This window comes from Styela clava, chromosome 4, assembly GCF_964204865.1.
Source record: "Styela clava chromosome 4, kaStyClav1.hap1.2, whole genome shotgun sequence".
Taxonomy (NCBI): domain Eukaryota; kingdom Metazoa; phylum Chordata; class Ascidiacea; order Stolidobranchia; family Styelidae; genus Styela; species Styela clava.
Genome location: NC_135253.1, coordinates 17,001,122 through 17,017,650, shown reverse-complemented (window position 1 = coordinate 17,017,650; position 16,529 = coordinate 17,001,122). Strand labels below are relative to the sequence as shown.

General features: G+C 36.2%; 2 protein-coding genes and 1 long non-coding RNA gene across 3 annotated transcripts; 1 reads left to right on the top strand and 2 right to left on the bottom strand.

The window, feature by feature from the left end:
• Nucleotides 1-2,142: 2,142 nt before the first annotated feature.
• LOC144422121 (uncharacterized) lies at nucleotides 2,143-4,068 on the bottom strand (the record flags this gene model as incomplete). The annotated part of the gene is made up of 2 exons (XM_078111947.1): nucleotides 2,143-2,801; nucleotides 3,729-4,068. Coding segments are annotated over 2 exons (723 nt in total), but the record flags the coding sequence as incomplete, so codon positions are not given.
• A 20-nt stretch (nucleotides 4,069-4,088) lies between these two features.
• Nucleotides 4,089-10,179, top strand: LOC144422040 (uncharacterized). The gene is made up of 2 exons (XM_078111775.1): nucleotides 4,089-4,850; nucleotides 9,298-10,179. Exons 1-2 carry the CDS (start codon nucleotides 4,246-4,248, stop codon nucleotides 9,326-9,328), a joined length of 636 nt encoding a protein of 211 aa, XP_077967901.1. The 5' UTR covers nucleotides 4,089-4,245; the 3' UTR covers nucleotides 9,329-10,179.
• Nucleotides 10,180-12,200: 2,021 nt separating this feature from the next.
• LOC144422099 (uncharacterized) lies at nucleotides 12,201-14,756 on the bottom strand. Its single transcript, XR_013475146.1, has 2 exons — nucleotides 13,953-14,756; nucleotides 12,201-13,865 (listed from the first exon to the last, which is right to left on the bottom strand). It is a non-coding gene; the product is annotated as an uncharacterized LOC144422099 (long non-coding RNA).
• Nucleotides 14,757-16,529: the final 1,773 nt, after the last annotated feature.

Genomic DNA, 16,529 nt, shown 5'->3' with positions numbered 1-16,529 from the left:
AGTCTTCTCTCAACATGAACCCGTAGCCGTAGCCAGTGATACTCAGTACAGTACCGGTACTGCAGTACAGTATGCACTTGACTACACTACAGCTACCGGCACACACACATTTTGACTTTTGCGCAATTTGAATAGTTTATCTCAACATGGGCGCATAAATACATACCGTACCTATTCCAAAGTGACTATAACACACTTTGACCCATTTCAATAATATTAAATACCGCTAAGTTAACCCATAATATTACTATTAGTAAAACTTAAGAAAAATATTTCACTATTTCCACGCAGATGATAATAAAATTCCCACCTAGGCTGATTCTTTTTCCCCGGTTGGAAAACGCTGCTTGAGCAAAAACTTGATAATACGATACCATGCTGCACAATAATAATAAAAAGTGGCATGAACATGCGATTCTTAACATTAATTTTCGTAGCATCTTGGCAAATATCTGCACGTTTAGGTATAACTTATCGATCTTATTATAACATGTTGATAGGTATTTGTCTGCATGTCTGTTTGTATGTTTGTTAGATGAACGCGATATCTCAAGAAGGCGAGGTTGAATCTGCTCCAAATATAATAAGTCTTCGGTCTCCGACCGATATTCTCGTTTTTAAGTTGAGTATGAAAACATAAATTTCGCGTGACCAAGGTTATCACTTTACTTTAATTGCCAACAAAAACGATATTTATACGCAATGAAGATGAAACGAGAATATCGGTCAGAGACCGAAGACTTATCGATCGAAACTGCGGTTTCGATTTATGATTCCATAGTGACACCGCGTGTCCCATCACTAATTAATTAATAACTCGCTAATTATACGACATAATTCATCCAAAATCAATAGGCTTCTGGTCCGAGATATGATGAATACACATGCAAAATTTGGAGCAGATTTAACCTCGCTTTCGTGAGACATCGCGTGCATCTAACAGACAAACAGACAAATACCCATCAACATACTTACCGATCAAGATCGACAGGTAACAAGATCGATAAGTAACAACATAGGCCTACTTACTGATCAATATCGATAAGTAAAAACCCAACGTCGTGCGCAATGTACCCTTCTATTCTATTTAATTATAGGTTTCAAATGAGCACTATCAAAATTAAATTTATTCGGAACATGATGGAGTGAAATCTCCTCATTGTGAGGTATGTTCAACAAAAATGTTACATGACATTGTCTCTGGTTAAACCAACTTTCTATTATATTATAATGATTTGTAGGCTATACGTAGGGTTAAAATCAGTGATCGCTTTCAAAATTTGAAGTGGGGGTTCTCTTATGTATCGAACTCTCTACAAATACGTAGGCTACCCTCAGAAAAGTTACGTATTTTTTACGCAAGCAACATTCATGTGACACGCCTTATGAAAATTTAATACACAACTATTAAACATATATATATATCATAATTCATAAAGAACGTTTTCGCTGAATATCACAGCATGACAAGAACGGGTTCGCGCGAACTCTGTGCATCCCAACACTAGATACAATCGTTATAAATAACCGAGGTAGATCGTTTACGTTGGATGCAATTGGAATAGCGTGGCATTCTTGATGTTATAACCAGACTTGAAATGTATGTTTCCGGTGCAAAAAAATCAATATCATCGATGCGACTGATTAATGATCTGTCCATCCGCAGCGTTTTGACAGAGTTCCCTTCGGAAGGTCCACAATCGGTCGTTTTAAATGTTTTCATGTCCAGCATTTCGTTTTTTTTTTGTCATTCACCCGACGCTAATTTTAGTTTATAAAAATTCGAACATGTACGTGAATAAAATGGAATTATTAAAGTCTATTGCATTTGCGGCACTGGACAAGGGAAATATTTGAACTTCTAAAAACCTTTCGGGGATCACTCGGCGAGGTCACGATACCTGGTACCCGGAGTGACGCGGACGCCAGTCGATACCTGCTTCAAGTCCATTTTCGTGCGAACGTCTAATCTAAAACATTATCATTGACATACTATATATATGAAATTAAGCAGACTGAGATACAAACATGTACAATATATAACACCGGAAAATCTTATCTACTGACTCGAAATTTTCGGGCTTGCGTCTCCCGGGATTTTTTACCCACAGGTTCCACAACCTACCGCGCACCAGTGGCGTAGCCAGCCCAAAATTTTGGGGGGGGCCAAATTTGAAAATTTTAGAAATTATATTGGGTTTAAAACACCCGTTCTTCAAGCGCAAAACAACAACAGTTGGTCAACAAGCAAACTGATTCAATTACTCATCTGGATTTTTGTGAATACAAAATCCATTAATAAACAATTTTTTATTTGAAACAACAAATATTAACAACGCAATTTGAATAAGTAAAATACATCGCCCCGATTAAAAGTCCATCCTCCGCTTCCCGCTAACTATGCTCGACACAACTCGATTAATTTTTCTCCTCGGTGACCATTTCACAGTGACAGTGAAGCACACACAAATCAGAAAGGCGATTGGACGTCATTGATGAGCGCAGCCATGTCTTTACCCGTTTCATGCAGGAGAAAGACCGCTCAGCCTCAACGGTGGTTGCTGGTAGCGTCATAACGATCTGTATTGCGGTGTACACGCTTGGATAATCTCGAGCGCTCAGAAGAAGCCCCTCCAAACATTCGTCGTTAACGTCGGAACTTAAAGAAGTTCTCCACAGTCTCACTTCATTCTGGAAGTTATCCAATAAATACAGACGCTCTACCTCATCCACGTGAACTGGTTTGTTCGGTGGAAGAATTGATAGCAATGAAAAAAATGATGGGTTGTCAATGAAGCGTTATATCCTACTCGCAGATTTATTTTCTGTTTTTCAGGTCTTTCTGTGATGATCAATACAATGGCTAGTTTATTGAATATAAATGGTGTCTACAACAACAAAATTCGCAGGCTGATGTCTCATCCACGATAAACTTGAATTGACATCTATTACGCCACAATAATTAAATGAAGAAATGATCCTGTGAAATAACAATACTAATTCCTTTATTGCTAATTCCTTTATCCTTGCAGAAGTCAATATCTAAGAATGAAAAAAAAAAAACCTTATAACCTTAGCAACCAACATATTCCTATACCCTGTCTTTCTACCTTAATTAATTATAATTACTCATACTTATAAAGTTACTGATAGATTTAAATACTTATTGCAATCTGGACTATAATTTGGCAATAATAGGCTCTAGTCTGGGCAATGAAGTGGTCTAGCCCACCTCTTCATGCACCCAATTCTGGCAACTTTGGTTGGGCATTTTGGCATTTGACTCCATCTATAATCAGCTTGACAATATATTTTTTTATAAAAGTTTATCTTTACTGTTCACTCCCATTTATAAAATTGATCAATTTGGCAGTGGCAATCGTGATAAATTTATTAATATGGTGTGGCAAGTAATTTTTATTTATTTATTTTTTATTAACTACCAGTATGTAATTTTTCATGTTCCCTTTACTTAATAACTTCTATATGGTTGTGTGTGTGGGTGCGTGTGAGCGTGTGTGAAATATTTCAATTATTTTAGGTGAGTGAACACGTACCACATCTTCTTGGCAAAACCTTCCATCTTATATACATTCTGTACGTTTTAAACCTTATCTAAGGTTTTGTTCGCTCTCCTGATTTCATAATCAGTTTTTATTTATTTATTTTTAGCATTCATTTTATTGTTTTGCTGATTATGGAGTCGAAATAAACTTATACTTATAAGCGTTCCCGAATAGAGCAGCTCAAGCCGTCGACGTATGGGAGATATACGGAACGTTTAAAATACTGGGATGCTGAATCAGCACAGACATTGTCGCGATAAACTTGTACTTCGACTACTCTGGGTATTGTCAACTCTTTCAAGCCAGCTATTTCACAAGCTTCTTTGTAAATATTCAATGCGATTTCAGAGTCATTGCGTTCTTCAGCGATAACGCTCTGAAGAGAGGATGTGAGGTTCTTTACTGACGGCACACTGACTCCGACCGCCTGAAGTGCGCGCGCTAGTGGCTCCATTAGTGCCGAATATTGACCAATCAAACATACGGCGTAGATAACAGTTGATTATTCGCTGTATAATTAAGTTTGCAGATGATAGTTTAATCTTTGGTTAACTTAAGTACTAAAGCCTGCTACCTTCGATTATATCAACAAACGGAATATACCTTTCTAATCATAATACTACATTGGATTTTGCTGAAATAATTACCTGTTCAACTCGAAACTCCACGGAAAATCAATATGAATACCGAAGTTCATAACCAGATTCTGGCTGCTGTTACATCCCTCCAGGCCAACCAACAAGCGCTCATGCAACGCTCAGATGAACTGTCTGCCACTGAAGACCATGGCAGCAAGTCTGAAGCTGTTAAGAAGTTCCAGCATGATGTGGCTCAAATCTCTCTTAAGATCGAGGAGATTATAAAAAGACTGGAGTTATGTGAAAAACAGCAAGATGATCAGGAACAGTACAGCCGGAGGAACTGTGTTGTTCTTCATGGCTGCAAATCTGTTCCAGAATCTGAGTACTACAAGTTTGAAGACTTTGTTGTTAACACCCTGAACAATAACTTCAATCTTGACCAGCCTATTGTTAACACGGATATTGATATAACCCATAAATTGCGATCCAAGTCCCCGAAGAACCCCATCATTATTAAATTTGTCCGAAGATCGACAAAAAATTTAATATATGGTAGGAAGAAAGATCTAAAAGGCAGCGGTTTGTCCATCACGGAGTCCTTGACCCGGAATAGGCTCAAGCTCCTCGCCGCTGCCAAGGAAGCATTCGGGAAGCATAAGGTGTCGACAATGAATGGGACTATATACGCTTACTTGGACAGAAGGCGAGTTATATCTTGTTTAAATGATATTACTACTCTCTCTCGTCCCCTGTACTCCAGGGCTGCTGCTCGCCCAATGGGACCTAGCAAATAGGCACACTGTTTGCAACTTGGTCTCATTGGTATAGTGGTGGCCTTTAGCACAGGGTTGATAATATAATTTAACTTAATTTATTTTCACCCTTATTTTCCTTATGCTAATTAGGCTAGTACTTATTTAACCATAAGTTCTGCACCTGGAAACTTTGTATTCAAGCTTTGTATTTTAGATTTTGTCTTACTTCACTATACTTTTTTTTTTTTTATTTCATTACTTTGCCACCACCATGAAACATAATTTAAAATATCCCTGTAGAAATTGCCACAAATCAGTCCGAACTAATCAGAAAGCTATTTTTTGCAACATTTGCTCACATTGGATACATTTAAAATGCACCAATATCTCTAACCAGCAGTATGAAAACCTGCAATCTGAAGCTGATGATATGCCTTGGTGCTGTTTCTTTTGTGAAAAAGATTGCATACCATTCTCTTCTCTCTCTGATTCTGAATTATTAGAATCATGTACTTCTCTTCATTCAGAAAAAGCTGAAGCCCAGGCACTTACTAAAATTCTTGATCCTGAATACCTAAACCAAATGTTTCTTGAGTCAGCCAATACTGACAATGATGAATTCAACAACATAAACAGTGTTTTCATGTACAACAGCTCAAATCAGTATATTTGCTCTAGTGATGTCAATGATCTCAAATTCAATGATAGTTTTAAACTAAGTGGTTTCATGACTCTTTCACTCAATATCAGATCTTTAGCCTCTTTCAAAAACTACACAAAATTTGAAGCACTAGTGAATTCACTGAATTGTAAGCCTCATGTAATTGCTGTAAATGAAACATGGATTGTATCTGGTACAAATGGCCATTTCAATACATTGGATGGCTATGTTTTTATCACCAACAGTAGATTTCATCACCGAGGTGGTGGTGTTGGTCTCTACATTCGAAATGATTTGAAATACATTGTCCGCAAGGATATTACTATAATGTGTGAAAAGGTTTTCGAATCTATATTTATTGACATATTATTGGAAAATAAAACAATAACCTGTGGTACTATTTATAGATCACCACTAACTGATGAATTGAACAATGCTAACTTTCGGAATCTCTTGTCCCAAGTTCTCTCAAAGATGAACAAGTTGAATTATAATTATATAATGGGTGACTTCAACTATAATCTTATCGATGAGTCCAATATGAATACCAGCCTATTTGTTGATATTATGCACAACCTGGCCTATTATTCTCTGATAAACTGCCCCACCAGGATAACTTCAAGTTCTGCTACCTGTATAGACCACATTTGGACAAACGTATATGATAAAAAAGTTAATAGTGCTGTTTTAGCAGAATGTGTTTCTGATCATCTGCCAATTGTACAATGCTCTCTTCTAGAAAAGCAAATTCAGAACAGAATTGAAACGCTTTACCGCCAGTTTACTTCGTCCAACTTGAATACTTTTATGAACGAACTGAATTCTATTGATATTGATGACTTCAGCAGCATCCAGGATCCCAACACTTGCTTTGAAAAATTTTTTGAAAAATTCTCTACTGCTTACTCTCAATCTTTTCCTTACAAAAAACAAACAAACAGATCAAACAAACCTTGGTATGATACTGAGTTACGTAAACTAAACAAAGTCAAACAAAAACTTTATAAGAAATTAATAAACAATAAAAACATAAATGACAAGCACAAATTACAGTTCAATGAATGCAGGAACCTTTATACTCGATTGCTCTACAAAAAGAAATCAAATTATTACAAATCTAAATTTGCCTCTCACAAAGGTAACATCAAGGCAGTGTGGAAAACAATTAATGAACTTATTGGTAAAAATAAAACAGGTTCTTGTCCTTTGATTGGACTCGATTGCAGTAATACACAAATTGCAAATAAATTTAATGAACACTTTTCCCAAGTGGCACAAACCCTGCTCGACTGTATGCCACAACCAGCTGGCTGTGACAAAAATTACATTTCATATCTTGGAAAGCAAAAATCCTCATCCATGTTTTTAAGGCCAACTACATCATTAGAAATAAAAAATATTATACGCGAAATGAAGCCCAAGTCAAGTTTTGGAATTGATGGTATTCCATTCAAAGTATTGAAACACGTTCCAGAACATATCATTGACATCCTGACATATATATTTAATCTTTCACTATCTAGTGGGTTATTCATTGAAAGCTTCAAGACATCTAAAGTTCTTCCTCTATTTAAAAAGGGTAGTGTTTCAGATCTTGGAAATTATAGACCTATTAGTCTTTTACCATCCTTTTCTAAGATTCTTGAGAAAATAATGTATAGTAGAATGTCAAACTTCTTTGAAACTAACAATGTTTTCCACTCTCATCAATTTGGTTTCCGCAAGCATCACTCCACTGCTATGGCTGCTAATGTTTTGGTACACAAACTGACCAAGGCCTTTGAAAGCAAACAACATGCAATTGGAATATTTCTTGATATTTCAAAAGCTTTCGACACCATTGACCATTCCATCCTTTTAAGTAAGCTCTATCACTATGGAATTAGAGGCGTCCCATTCAATTGGATCAGGAGCTACCTGCAAGACAGGAAACAAATTGTGCAATATGACAACTCATTCTCTACAAATATTTGTGTCATGAAGCACGGAGTTCCACAAGGATCTTTACTTGGCCCATTATTTTTTCTAGCTTACATTATTGACATGTCCAGGTGTCTGAAATCCTCTGAGTCGATCATGTTTGCTGATGACACTGACTTGATTCTTCATGGGAAAAACCTTGAAGATCTACTCACAGTTGCAAACCAAGAACTAACCAACATTCATAGCTGGATGTTGGTTAACAAATTATCTCTTAATGCTAACAAAACTAAATTTGTATTATTCCACCCAAGCAAGCATAAAAGTGTGAGTTGTTCAAAACCACTACTGCTCAATGACAATGAAATTGAAAGAGTGAAAGAAATAAAATTTCTAGGAGTTATCTTTGATGAAAATCTATCATGGAAATCACAAATGTTGCATGTTATTGGTAAAACAAAAAGGAACTTGGCAGTTGCTGCTAAAGTATCCCAGTGCGTTAATCAATCAGCTTTACTAGCAATGTTTCAATCTCTACTACTAAGTCATATCCGATATTGTAGCTCAGTCTGGCTCCATGGTAATAAAACACTTGTCTCGAAATTGCAAAGCATTTGTAATAATTTTTTAAGAATTGTCTTTAGGAAAAGTAAACGTGAAAGCGTAAATCATTTCTATAAATCGCTAAATATACTCAAGGTTGAAGACATAATGAAATTTGAAGTATTATCATTAGTTTATGATTTTCATGACAACTCATTGTCAAACTGCTTTGACGACATTCTAACCAAAACCACCTCCAATCGAAGAAGTAATTCCAATTTATTTATACCGTTTATGAGTAAATCTGTGAGCCAGCATGCCCTATGCTATAATGGACCTAAGCTATGGAACTCTCTCCCCTTGAATTTGAAGTCATTAAAATCCAAAAAATCATTTCAGAAACAAGTTAAGTCGTACTTAGTATCCAAATATTAAAAGTTATTTTCCCATAACCACACTGATATATATATACTCTTTCGTATGAAATTAGCTACAACGTTTTGATAGCTCGGACACAAAAAATATTGAACCTTCATGAATGACCATGATAGAAAGTTGGGACACTCTTCACTTGCACATACTTATTTTCATGAAAATATTAAACAGCTACAATATTGCTATTGCTCCTGCAGCTGCTGATTGTTGTTGAGCCGGCAGTTAATCTCTCTCCACCTGTTCTACATCTATTGTTGGTGTGTCGGGTTCTGTAGCATGCACAGCAAATTGTTTTATTTATTTATTTTTCAAATGGCTGTTTACACTCTGACATCTGCATGCTCATGTTCCCTTTTTGCTTAACGTTGGATTTTTGACATTACACATGCATGGTCTTTGTTTCTATATGGGTGGTGTGATACCTTATGAGGGTTGTAGACCGTATAGTTTAGCTCCTGTACCTATTATTGTAATTAGGCGACTAGTGGAGATATATTGGATTCTCCCCTTCATTTTAATTTGTTGTGGTATTCTATGATTTGTTTTGTGTGTATACAAAATTTTATCCTAGGTTGAGGTTCTGCTGTGAAGTTGATGTGAAGGCCAACATACGAATGGTCAGTGTGGTTTGAGAGTTTCTGCATGGTTTGCGAGGAATTCACCCTGTGTCCCAACCATATTTCAACTCTGGTCTTTGAACTAGCGTTTTATAGATAACTAATAATCAATATCTACTCGAAATAATAATTAATTCTAAACAAAAGTGTAGGGTAGTGCTGTTTCCAAATATGTAACCCTTGAATATCCTAGTCGCAGATTTGTTTTCTGTTTTTCAGGTCGTTCTGTGATGATCAATACAATGGCTAGTTTATTGAATATAAATGGTGTCTACAACAACAAAATTCGCAGGCTGATGTCTCATCCACGATAAACTTGAATCTATTACGCCACAATAATTAAATGAAGAAATGATCCTGTGAAATAACAATACTAATTCCTTTATTCCTAATTCCTTTATCCTTGCAGAAGTCAATATCTAAGAATGAAAAAAAAAACCTTATAACCTTAGCAACCAACATATTCCTATACCCTGTCTTTCTACCTTAATTAATTATAATTACTCATACTTATAAAGTTACTGATAGATTTAAATACTTATTGCAATCTGGACTACAATTTGGCAATAATAGGCTCTAGTTTGGGCAATGAAGTGGTCTAGCCCACCTCTTCATGCACCCAATTCTGGCAACTTTGGTTGGGCATTTTGGCATTTGACTCCATCTATAATCAGCTTGACAATATATTTTTTTATAAAAGTTTATCTTTACTGTTCACTCCCATTTATAAAATTGATCAATTTGGCAGTGGCAATCATGATAAATTTATAAATATGGTGTGGCAAGTAATTTTTATTTATTTATTTTTTATTAACTACAAGTATGTAATTTTTCATGTTCCCTTTACTTAATAACTTCTATATGGTTGTGTGTGTGGGTGCGTGTGAGCGTGTGTGAAATATTTCAATTATTTTAGGTGAGTGAACACGTACCACATGTTCTTGGCAAAACCTTCCATCTTATATACATTCTGTACGTTTTAAACCTTATCTAAGGTTTTGTTCGCTCTCCTGATTTCATAATCAGTTTTTATTTATTTATTTTTAGCATTCATTTTATTGTTTTGCTGATTATGGAGTCGAAATAAACTTATACTTATATACTTATAACCGACGACTTTTTTAGAGCAGATTTCAGAGAAAAAGCCTTCGCCCGCGTCTCACTGTTAGCATCTCTCGCCAAAGAATCAAGAGCCTCAAGTACTCGTTTGAAGTTGCATTTGAAGATTCGGATGCTCTTGTACTTCTCAGACCATCTGGTGGGGCAGAACAAAGGGATGTTAATTCCTAAACCCGCGCGCCTTTTAGGGCTCTCCCTGAAAAAACGAATAGTCTCACGAATGATATCACAGGTGCTTCTGATGATTGCAACTTTACTTTGGTCATTTATGACCAAATTCAAACAATGAGAAGCGCAGTGCACAAATATTGCGCGCGGGTATTTATCACGAATGCGTTTTTGCACACCGCTGACGTGACCTGCCATTGTCGTTGCACCATCATAGCCTTGCCCCACAAGTTTTTGCAAATCCACTCCTATACCAGAGAGGTGGGTCAAAATATTTGAGGAAATTGATTCGGCAGAAACAGAATCCATTTCCACTAATCCTGTGAAGCGCTCGCACACTTCACCACCTTTCACATACCTCAAAACGATGCTTAGTTGTTCTTTCCCAGTAATATCACATGATTCGTCGGCTATTACGGACACAAACGATTTATTAGCCTCCATAACGATATCTTGCACTATCATGTTGCTTGCAACCTTGAGAATTTCATTTTGTATCATCGGGCTTGTATACTTAGCGTTTCCGGCCATTCGAGCGAAATGCCTTTTCAAATCTTCATCCCCTGCGTCGATACGAAATAGAAGAAGGTTCACAAAATTTCCACTATCCCCGGAATGTCCGCGCAAGGGTATGTTACCCGAAGCACAGAACATGACAGTCTTGACAATGGAAGTCATTATTCGTCTGTTTTCATTTGTTTGCGTAGCATATTGGGCCTCCATGTTTGCACGCACATTTTGACCAGTTTCCATGCTTTTGACAACATTTTTCGCAGCTATATATGATTCTCGGTGGTAATTTGTGTCTCGATGGGCTACAGACTTTTCCATAAATTTTTTGTAGTCAATGCATGGTCTTGTAACAAAAGCAGTGTCCCTGAGAGTTCCCAATGACATTAAACAACATGATAGGCAACTCTGACGTCACTCCATAAGACTACAGGCGAAAGATTGTATTTCATGATACGCTCCAATGCACATATTTATCGTCGCCTTTCGCGATCGTTTTCCGCTCGCTTTTGCTACTCGGCGTCTTTTTTACGTGTAGTACCTGCCTTTTTGCGCTTGTAACGAAAGAAAATAATCTCTATATCTAAGACGTTTTGCTCACTTGGAAAGCTGGGATGGCAGACAAGCTGTAAAGAGCAATTCTGGACATCATAGACGTTTTTTTTTTATCATAGAAGATTACAAACGCGATAGCGGAAAGATTTGTGTGGAACATTTTGCAGATAATGACAAAGTTCAAAGTTAGTAATTTTAATGTTTGCGCTTAATGATTGAAATTTCATTTAAAGAGGGTGTCATACAAAACTGTTTTTACTTTTCTTAACGGTGCTGTGATACAATTTCATAACACAAAGTTTGCACCTATTGAACTTGCTTTTGTAGGTGAATTTATTGGACATATTACATATTCAGTTAATCGTAGGTAACATTGCTGGTACATTCGGTTTGTTTAAATTTAAGAATTTAGCTCATAGCCCACTAATTAATATTATCATCTATGCAGGAGGTTGCAGAGCTGGATTCAACTTGCAGCCATACCGATCACCTGATGATGCTCATTTAGTTTGGATCGAGCAAGTCTTCTTGAAATGCTTGTGTGGATGGAAACTACCTATATGTTTTGCATTCCTCCGATTTTAGACAAATTTATTCTGAGGGATTTTGCATATAATTCTCATTGATTGTTGGCTGTTTATAATTCCTATTAATCGTGAATTCTGATTAAAACAAAGAGTTTTACCTAATTTACTGGCAAAATTTTACCTAAACAAAATTTTTTACCTAATTTACTGGCACCTTTTTCTTGTCAATACTCTAAGCTGAGGTAATAAACAAGACAATACATTTATGTCATCTGGAAGCAAAATATGCACACTAATTAATAGTTTGACACATTGAGATAATACATCATGACAGAAAATACAAGTTAAAGATATGTATGACTATCCCATGGTAATTAAAATTGATAAAAATTAATAGGGGCTTTGGAGTATGAAAAGTTCAAGACAAAGAAAATAACAAATATTCATAGCTCATGAACTCTCAATATTGCCTCCATTGCTTTGTGACGGCCAATATATTTCGAGTGGCTGAATTGGTTTACCTTTATGATAGCAACGATTTTGTATTTAATATAGCGAGATTTTTTTCAATTTAATTGAAGTGATATTATTTCCCAAAGCAATGTTTGAATCGTCTAGAATTGATCAGTGGTGTCAAACTCATGTGTTTTCGAAAGCCGCATTGCATTTTGGAAATTGTAAAAAGGGCCGCAAACAGTTTTTGATAATGTATACTTGAAAGATATTTTTAAGATAGTTTTAGTTTGTGACATATATTGTGATGCAACTAAACAGCTGGATTAAGTTTTATTATTTTCTTCAATTTCAAATGCAATTACATATTAATATTTGCATTCCACTATTATTGCAACATTTGCAAGTTACTGTATTATTTATAAACAAATAATAAAATTCTATGTACAACCATCAAAATCAATTTTGAACAAGCTTTGGATAAGGAAAGAATAATACATACACTAAAAATGACTTTATCTAAATATATGAACCTAAAATTAACAAAAATACTACAGTATATACTCAATGTTTTTTTTAATTACATTTGTCCTGACGTTTGGCATCTTTTTTGTGTCACCAGCATACTAAGGCCAGGCTGAAATGATTTTATAGTACCAACTCTAACCAACGAGGTCACATGATCATGAGTTAATCTTGATCTTTGCGAATGTTTAATTAATTCCAGTAATGCAAAAAAGTTACTCATTTCATGTATAGATCAGTAAAAAATAAAATGACAGATTTTTTCGACAAGACATTTCGTACCACATTGCGTGGCATAGGATTGCTTGAATTATTATTGATATTGATTTTTAGTAACTAAGTCGTTGTATAATTATATTAATATATAAACATATTTCACTTTAAAAGGTTTGAAAAATCTATTACATTTAGATAAAAAAAAACTTCCAAAATACTATTACAATTAGCGTTAGCGTTCGAGGGCCGCACTGGAAGTTCTCTGGGGCCGCGAGTTTGACATCTCTGGTCTAGATTGAAGTTGTCCAAAATATATATAACAGTATTTTATCATGAATGATGATTATACCCCTTCCGGAATTTCTTCTATAGTACTACCAAAAGTTGATGAACCAAATATAACACAGGTGCAGTGAGTTACCCGTTATCCTAATTTTACAAAGCTGTTTTAAGTATGTCTGGCGTGTTTTGTGCCTTTTTACAAATAAGACCGCCTATGCAATCTTACGCTTTGGAATTTTTAGTTATTTTCCTCAAGACCTGCACGACGTGGGGGCCATACACAACTCTACCGGAGTCAAATGTCTTTGCATGCCCCCATAGGTCGTTTTTCTATTGCAAACATTTATGGAGTACTCTAATTATATTTCTTGGAATCACACTGTCACTGATATGTTGCCAGACTTTTGATATCTCCTCTTCTGCTATAGTGTCCTGTGAATAAATAATAGGAAATTGAGATTAGACGAATAGTTGAAACTTTGCATTATGTCGGCTTAATTTCTTGATTGATATACTTACTATATTTGCTATTGCCTCTTGTGCTGCAGGAGTCTCACAATGCTTAGACAGGTTTGTCCACAACTTTCACATCTGAAGAAAGAGAGGAGATTTATTAATTTTCGTTAAGAATAAATAAAGCAGTCTATATGATTTAGAATGGAAAAGCTAATAAATCCAATATCCCATGTTTTATGTAAAAAATGTTTTACTGAATTTGGTATATAAACCAACTAATAAAAGGGTTTGGTCAGAAAATTACAAGCATTCGTGGCTCCAAATACTTGAGAGATCAGACTATACAATATAGACCGTCATGAGTGAAATGTTAGGTGAACTTGTTAACACTTTGATTCAATACGCAAATAAAAGTGAATGCGCAATAGTATGTTACAATGAGCAATGAGTATATATCCTCACTGATTAAAAAAAATCTAAATGGAGGTGCATGAACTATTTGAAACCATAAGGGGTAAGTAAATATGCAATTTCGGCGAATGGGCAACTACTTACCGTACTGAATTAATAACTTCGTAGTATTTGACAAAGGCTGGCTTTCCCACGTGTACTTAACAGTGCGATGCCCGGGTGTGATATACAACAATAGTATTTACCTTACCTTTTTCCGATTTCTTTTTACCTCAACTTTCCGAAATATCATTAAAATCGACAACAACTGTCAAAGCAGACACGAACACCATTCGTGCTATGCCTTAAAAGCAGCACACATCCGCTCGTTTTCGTCTCGCCAAGTATGTGCATTGGAGCGTGCTATCGGATACGATCTTCGGCCAAAAAAGCCGGAGTTGCGCATCATGTTGTTTAATGTCATTGGAGTTCCATGCTTCAAACGTGCTTGCATGACTATGCATATCTTACACAAACCACCCCCATCAGAGAGTTGGGTGTAAACTAACCAACTGCAAAATCTGTTATCGTCAAGCCATTTTTTGAGAAATTTACGACGACTTTGTCTAACAGTATCCAGAATCGTCACGTTTTTCGGACCATCCGAAGTTAGAAGCCTGTATCTCTCCGCATCGGTAAGCTGTGTATGTTTCTTAAGAATGAATCCACAGCCTGAGAAGCGCTTATTGATGTATTTGAGGAAAGCGAGTCTTTATTTCGCTGGTAAAAACTATCGAATTTCGTCTGTTTAAATTTAGCCATCGAAGTAATTTGGTCATCAAAATCCAAGCGTTTCGAATAAAAATCCGGCGAGAACAAATCAAGACCGAGTAACTGACCGAAAGCTTGCGAAACAGTCTTTCCCATACGGCTCATAAGAGCGAACGGTCAAGTCTTTGTGACGTAACAATGACAATCAGCAAGCGTGACGAGACAAGATGCCACAAAACTGGTGGATTAGGAATAGAATTCTTGAAAATTTTGGGGGGGGGGGGGGCATGGCCCCTCTGCCCCCCCCCCCTGGCTACGCCTATGCCGCGCACGGACCATGATTTCCGCATGAAAGGGCCGTAGACAGATCTTTTCATTGGGACCGCTTTAGATAGTTATATTAACCCTGCTAAAACGCTTAAGGGAACTTGGATATTGTGTATTGAACTGCAGGTCCTTTCTCTTCGTTTACTTTCTACTTCGGATCCGTATGTGGTACTCACCACAAGGATGCTTGAACCATGTTATTTTTACTCATAGTTATATTAGTTGGAACCTTTCAGACAAGTTTGTAAATATAGGGCCCTGCTCGGAGTGAAAGGCATGGATCTAAAAACGAACAAAAAAAAATTCACTCAGACACTTCCCCACTCGGACAGATTTTAAAAGATTGCAAACATTGGCCTTTTTTGTGGTTTTGCCAATAAAATGTTTTTTTGTGTTGTGCGCAATGGTAATTTTGTATTCAGAGGTTTTATTTTTGTTATAGTAATCAAAAATTAATCACGAAAAAACTGTATTAGACCCAACGACCAACGATTAGACCGTAGTAGTATATATTTACGATTAGACCATGTTGAAGATAGATAAGATGATTGATTTCAAAATTTTTGGTTGAAAAAATATTCACAATGCCAAGAAAAACACACAGTATTGAAATTTAGGAAACGGCGGCCTATCGCCCGGTTACTAGTAGTAGTATCTTATTCTGACAACAATGTGGAGTAGTTTATAATCTGTGCTTTAAAATTGGTATTAAAGCAATGTGGCGAGGCCGTAACGAAGCGGACGCTGGGTCATCGAGTAATTTACTTGAATAACAGGTTGCCAACAAGTAAAAGCAACGATGTAAGACCGTCCATGTTATTCAAATATCTTTCTTCTAGTGCACGATTGCACATATATTGCCGATGCATCGTTGTATCCAATGGGAGCCAGCTCTCTGCATGCGGTGTCACTGATATTTACGCTTCGACACGGCACGATCAGCATAACCAAGATAGGATGTTTAGAATTTAGTCCATAAAATTCCAGAATTAAATCAGCATCGTCTTCTTTTAAGAGGAGGGATTATATTAAAGTCATTTCTAATATTCATATGTCTTATTTTCACGGTGGGTCTTATTTTCGGATAGGATGTTTGGAATTTAGTCCATAAAATTCCAGGATTAAATCAGCATCGTCTTCTTTTAAGAGGAG

Coding starts and splice junctions, on each gene's coding strand:
- LOC144422040 (XM_078111775.1), top strand. CDS start 4,246: ATGAATACCGAAGTTCATAACCAGATTCTGGCTGCTGTTACATCCCTC. Junction 4,851..9,297: donor TACGCTTACTTGGACAGAAG/GCGAGTTATATC, acceptor TCTGTTTTTCAG/GTCGTTCTGTGATGATCAAT.